This window comes from Belonocnema kinseyi, chromosome 1 (genome assembly GCF_010883055.1).
Source record: "Belonocnema kinseyi isolate 2016_QV_RU_SX_M_011 chromosome 1, B_treatae_v1, whole genome shotgun sequence".
NCBI classification, from domain to species: Eukaryota; Metazoa; Arthropoda; class Insecta; order Hymenoptera; family Cynipidae; genus Belonocnema; species Belonocnema kinseyi.
The window spans coordinates 18,221,511-18,228,159 of NC_046657.1; the positions used below are offsets into that span (position 1 = coordinate 18,221,511).

At 24.2% G+C, this 6,649-nt stretch overlaps 1 protein-coding gene across 2 annotated transcripts in view; it reads right to left on the reverse strand.

The window, feature by feature from the left end:
- Nucleotides 1-6,323, reverse strand: part of LOC117169297 (ubiquitin carboxyl-terminal hydrolase 45) — a 42,057-nt gene extending 35,734 nt beyond the window's left edge. The window contains exon 1 of one of the 2 annotated variants that reach the window (XM_033355614.1): nt 5,687-6,323. In XM_033355614.1, coding sequence (XP_033211505.1) covers nt 5,687-5,771 — 85 coding nt within the window. In that variant the 5' untranslated portion in view covers nt 5,772-6,323. The remainder of the gene's footprint in view (nt 1-5,686) is intronic. The other variant, XM_033355605.1, reaches the window with a different exon arrangement.
- Nucleotides 6,324-6,649: the final 326 nt, after the last annotated feature.

Sequence of the window (6,649 nt, forward strand, 5' to 3'; positions counted from 1 at the left end):
ATAATAATTTAAAAAATAGATATTTATTAAGTATTTCTAAGATCTTGCTGAAGAATGTGGGTACATTTTCAGGGTGGCGATTAACCGGACAATTTCAAATTCCCGGACACAACAGAGCAAAAAATCGCAAAATAACTTAATTTTCAAATAAAATTATGAATCTTTAACTGGAATAGTGAAATTTTAAAGCAAATAGATAAATTTTCTACCAAAATATACATTTTTTCAACAAAATACATAAATAATAAAAAAATAATTGAATTTTCATCCAATGGAGACAAATTTTCAACTAAACAGTTGAATTTTGAACTAGAAAAAAATCAATTTCTGAATTTTCAACTAAAATGATGAACCCTCAACTCGAATAGTTGAATTAAAGAAAAATCACAATTAAAATAATAAATCTCTAACTGAAACAGTTGATCATTCTTCAAACAAAAATTGAATAATTAAATTTTCAATCGAAAAATGAATGTTTAATCCAAAAAAATTATTTTCAATGAAAAAAAAGAAACCAATTTTCAATCAAACATTTAAGTTTACTGTAAAAAATTCCTTTTCATAAAATGAACAACAATTTTTCAATCAATCAGCTTATTTTTTAACCAAGGAAATGATTATTTAATTCAAATGATTTATTTCCAAACAACAATAATTTGAAACAATGATATTAATTTGTTTTAAAATTATTTTCTATAAAAAAGTCGATTTTCTACCAAAATTAGTCATATTTTAAAAACAAACTTCATGAATTTTAAACGAAATAAATAAATTTTTAATTAAAATAGAAAAATTTATGTACAAATTGTTAAATTTTGAACTAGAAAAGGCCAATCATTAACTAAAATGAAACGGTAAAATTTTCAGCTGAAAAAACTAACTTTCAACGAAACTGATCAATTTTTAACTAAAAATATAAGTTTTCAACCAATAAGATTAATTTTCTACAAAAAAGACAAACTTTCCACAAATTACATGGATTTTTATCCAAAAAAGATAAAATTGCAACTCAAAATAAAATAGTTGAATTTCACGTTAAAAAATAAATTCTTAACCAAAAAAAAAATCGAACTTACAGAAAATAGTTCAATTTTCGGTTTAAAAATCCTTTTCGACACTAGAAAAAACAAGTTTTCAATCAAACAGTTCATTGTTCTGAAAAATTAATTTTTAATTTAAAAAAAAAGATAAAAAGACAAAAAAAATTGTCTACCGAAACTGAAATAATTAGATTTTAAGTTAGAAAAATCAATGTTCAACCAAAAAAGACGAATTTTCAACTGAAAAAAGACTATCCTTCAACCAAAAATTGAATCATTAAGTTTTCAGTAAAAAAATGAATGTTCAACCAAAAAAAAAAGAATTTTCAACCATTATTTATTAATTATTTTCAACCAAAAAGAAGCAAATTTTCAATAAAATAGTTAAATTTACGATTAAAAAAATTCCTTTTCATCTAAGGAAAAAACAATTTTTCAATCAAACAGCTCATTTTTCAACCAAAGAAATAATTTTTTTATTAAAAAGATGAATCTGCGAAAAATAAATTAAATTGCAACTAAAATAATGAATATTTAAATGGAATACTTGAATTTTTTATCAAAAAGAAAAAGTTTGAAACAATTAGATTAACTCTCAAAGTAAAAGATATTTTCTAACAAATAAAGTCGATTTTCGACCAAAAAACTTTAAAAAAAAAATAAAATACGTGAATTCTGAATTGGAAAAGTCAAATTTTCATCCAAATTGTAGAACGGCTACTAAAATTATGAATCTTCAACTGGAATAGTTGAATTTTATACTTTCCAAAAAGATGATTTTTCAACCAATAAGATCAATTTTCTTTAAAAAAAAAAAAAAAGAAGAATTTTCCAGAAATTACATGAATTTTTTTCTTAAGTAGTATAACTTATTAATAAAAAATATCAATTGTTAACCAAATACTTGTACTTGCAACCAAAAAGATCAAATTTCAACCAAAAATAAAATAATTGAATTTCTCGTTTAAAATTTAATAATTTGAGCAAAATAAATCGGATTTTCTGAAAAATAGTTATATATTTTCGGTTGAATTTTCAACTAAGATGAATAATATTTGACTGAAATACTTGGATATTCAACAAAAAATAAAAAATTTTAAGCAAGGAGATTACATTTCAAAGAAAAAAAAGTTCTAACAAAAAAGTAGATTTTTTAAAACAAATTACGTGAATTTTGAACATAAATGAATTTTTCATTGAAAAAAGAACAAATCCACATCCAAATTGTTGAATTTTGAACGAGAAAAGGTCAATTTTTCACCCAAAATAGTTTAAATTTTTACTGAAATAGTTCAAATTTAAGTTACAAAATTGATTTTCAACGAAGTAGTTAAATTTTTTTAAAAAGAGGAATCTTCTATTAAAATGATGGATCTTTCAACAAACAAAAAATTTTTAGCAAAACAGTTAAGCTTTCAACCGCAAGCAGTTGAATTTTCAAGAAAACAGAGGTAAATTCCTAACAAAAAATGTAAACAAAAAAATACATCTACTATAAAAACAACTTGAAATACTTTCTTTTTCTAATTTTGATTTGGATTACATTCACGAATGCAAATTTTAAATTTATATTATTCAGTTATTCAATTCGTTATTCGATTTTAAACTGCAATTTAAAAATATCTAAGCACGCTCTCGTAAAAATTCTCTAACTTAAAAAAAACCTGTTAAAATAACAAATTTAATTATTAAGTCGATTCATAAAAATTTGAATTTTTTAATCATAAATCATAATTGACAATTTGCACTTTTCACTGATTTAATTTGAAATAAAATATGGGAAATGTGGAGACTCTTTTTTCTCTTTTTGAAAATAAATAAAATTATGTTATCAATATCTTCAAGGATAGAAGTCCAAAAATGATCGGATTTTACATTTTTATATTTATTATATTTATATTGATGACCATATATTTAAATAAATTGTTTAAATAAGTTAATATTGTTTATAGTAGTTTTCTCTTAGAATAGAGTCAAAAAGTCTCAGTTTTTCAACTTTTCAGTTAGAGCAAGGCAAGAATTAATTAAATTTAACAAATATAATTGTTTATACTATTTATTATTATTTATAATAATATTCTCGCAGAATAATGCTAAAAGTTTTCCGATTTTTTCTGAAATTAAACATTTTTTGTTCACTTTTCACTTAGAGTGAGGTAAAACAATTAACGTAATTGTTTAAGCAAATTATTATTTTTTATAACTATCTTTTCCTATATTAATGCTACATAGTTACGTTTTTTAAAAATTTTTGTCCACTTTTCATTTAGTGAGGTAATTCTTCAATTTCGAATGATTTTCTCTACAAAGATCACATTTTTAGTTCAAAAATCTACCCAAATACTTCGAAAGTGACATAAATTAAATTTGAAATTATAGTTTTGAATGCGTATTTCTAAAATAGCTGAATCTTTGAATCCTTCCAATTTCAGAATGTTTTAGTTTCAAATACAAATAAGAAAAATCTCAAGAAAATAACATTTTCAAAATTGAAAAATTAAATAATCTCAATTGTTTGGTTTTAACTTCAGACAGTTTCAAATTTAATAATTTTAGATTTAAATATTCTAAATTGTTGGATAGTTGCAGACTTTACAGTTTAAAGGATTTGTAATTAAACAATTTTAAATAAATGCCTTCAGAATAAAGTCAAAGCAATGAAGAATTAAAACAATAACGTTTCAAATTTAAGCCATAAAAAAGAGCAGATTTTAGAACCTGGCATTGAATATTATTTTTTATTTGGAAATGTTCGAAAAATTTCAAACTCAGCTTTAAAAAAATAATAATATTTTTTGCCGTAAATGCTAAACTGGCTATTTTTCACTTAAACTTTCGACTAAAATTCGAAATGGTTGAATTTCGAAAGGTATTTCGGACCTTTTTTTAAAGACTAATTTAATTGTAAAGGTTTATAATTGAAGATTTTTCCATTTTGAACGGTAAAAATAAATTTAATTTTTAATTTTAGAAAAATTTGCCCAATCAATATTTAACTTTTATTTTTATTTTTATTATTTATTTATCCAACGTTCATTTTCCTCTTCTTTAAAAATAAGGAAGCAATTTCTCTTATTGCAAAATAAATCATCAATATTGTCAAGGATATAATTTAAAACTCTCCAATAAATAATTCATTTTCCATTCAAAGAGACGAATTAATAAAAAACAATTAAGTTTTCAACCATAAAGATGATTTAAAAAAAAAGTTTATTTTTTCACCAAATAGTTAAATTTTCAAAATAGTTTGCAACCTACAAATAGTAGAATTTTTAACGAAAAACGGTATTTTCATGCAAAAAAAAATCAACCAGTTGATCTCAACTCATGAAATAACTGATTTTTCAACAAAGTATTTCAACCAAGTAGTTTAATTTTCAACAAATATAATGAATTTTCAATCAAATTGTCAATTTTTTTTGGGTAGGGGAAGGAATTTTTTAAAAGAGAGTTGATTTTTTAACCGATAAAATTTAATTCCTAACGAAAAAGATAATTTTCAACCAAGAAATATTCAACTAGAAACGATAAGATTATCAGTAGTTTTTTCAACCAGTTAAACTCTAAAAAAAAGACGAATTTTGAACAAAATAATTAAATTTGTAACCAAAGAGGTGAATCAAAAAATTAATTAATTTTGAACAAAATAGTTGAATTTTCAAATTATAAAATAAGAAATATGAATCTTCAACTAGGAAAGATGGCTTTTCTGCACACAAAAAAATTATCCAAAAAGACGAGTATTCGACAAGGAACTAAATATTTTTCCGAAAATGTTGATCTCAACAAAATAATTAAATTTTCAACAAAATAGGTGAATTTTAAACAAAACTGCTTAAGTGTCAACCAAAAGAAAAATTGTTAACCAAATATTTGAATGATAACTAGAAACGATAAGATTTCAAACAAAAATGGAACAGTTAACTTTTCAGTTAAAACAATTAATTTTCATTAAAAAAAAAAAAATTCAACCAGTTGAACTCATCAAAAGTGATGAATTTTCAACCCAATTGTGAAATTTTTAAGCGAAAAAAAAATTCTTGTTAGTTGTATTTTCAACAACAATAAAATAAGTTTCGATCAAGAAAGGTGATTTTTCTACTAAAAGAAAATAATAACTTTCTATAAAAAAAGATAATTTTCAACAAATTATTTAAATTTTCAGTTCAAAAAATTCATTTTCACATTAAAAAAAAAGAATTTTTAACAAAATGGTTAAATTTTCAACTAAAGAGGTGAATTATAAAATAAAATAATTTTTAACAAAATAGTTGAAACTTCCACTTATCTAAAAAAAATTTTAACCAAAAAGGAATAGTTAAATTTTCCGATATACAAATTAATTCTCAACAAAAAGAAAAGAATTTTCAACAAAATAATTAAATTGCTTGACTATGTTTTCATTTTCTACTTCTTCAATTTGGAATACAGTGTACAATTAAAAAATAATATTCACAGTTTATTAAGTGAACACAATTTCAATTTTAAATTAACAAATTTTGAAGGTCTTCTAAATACGTAAATATAATAAAATTGACAAAGGTTTACTAAATCTGCAGGAAAATAGAACAAGGAAAATAATTAAAAAAGAGGAAAAATTTAAACAAAGGGAAATTTTTAAATCAGAACAAATTAAAGAAACTTACTCGAATCTGATCCTTCGTAGGATTCTGTAGACTCTTCACTTCCATCCTCGTTTAAATCTGCCTGCCTATATCTTTTCTTCCCCATGTTTTATTGACAAAAGGTTTGATCGACCTCAAAAGAAAATTATCGCATCGTTTGCAAGATGCTGATTAACAAAGAATTACTCCGAAATCGATAAAATTTCAAATTACGCACTCTAACCTCAAAAAGCTGAGTTTTTTCAAATTTTTCTTTTTCGAGAGAAAACTCTCCTTTGAAAATCACGGGTATTGGAAAATTTGGCACTTGAAGATTCTCACAATGGAATTTCTCAGGAAACTGGGATGATGACAATGGCAGACGGTAGAGATTCAACTAAAAGGGGATAAAGCACTAGAAAATCACTTTTTTATTTCGCGAAATGTCAAGGACACGGTGAGGAATTTCCACTGAATTATGGAAAATGTATTTTTCACTAGATCCTAAGTTACGTGATAATATGGAAAATAATGTCAACGTGCTTGCGTGACGTTGATATTTTCCTTTTTTTCCAACACAAAGTGGACATGTGTTTTTTAATCTGAGTGTCAGAAGATAGCCAAGATAGGAAAGTCGGTTATGAAATTTGATGGGCCTTAGCACCCTGAGACCGGTAGCTGTTTGAAATTCGCGGGAATTTTAAATAAGAAACTGCACAAAGTCGGATAATTTCCGAATGTCATTTAACTGAACTGCACAGACAATTGTTTTGCGGACATTCGGTACATGGAATTATAATTTTAAAAATATGCGCGCCTAGACTTTATAACAAAAGTTGGTGCAGTGTAAAATCACATATCTTCTTCCGACAATTAGATTAGGAATACCGACGTCCCCACATAAAAGGGTTCAAACCCGGAGAGTAAAAAAAAGGCGCTAACTTGTGGAGTCCAAAAGAAAAGGTGCAACAGAGTTAAGGGCGCTACTCTTCCCAAAACAATTTA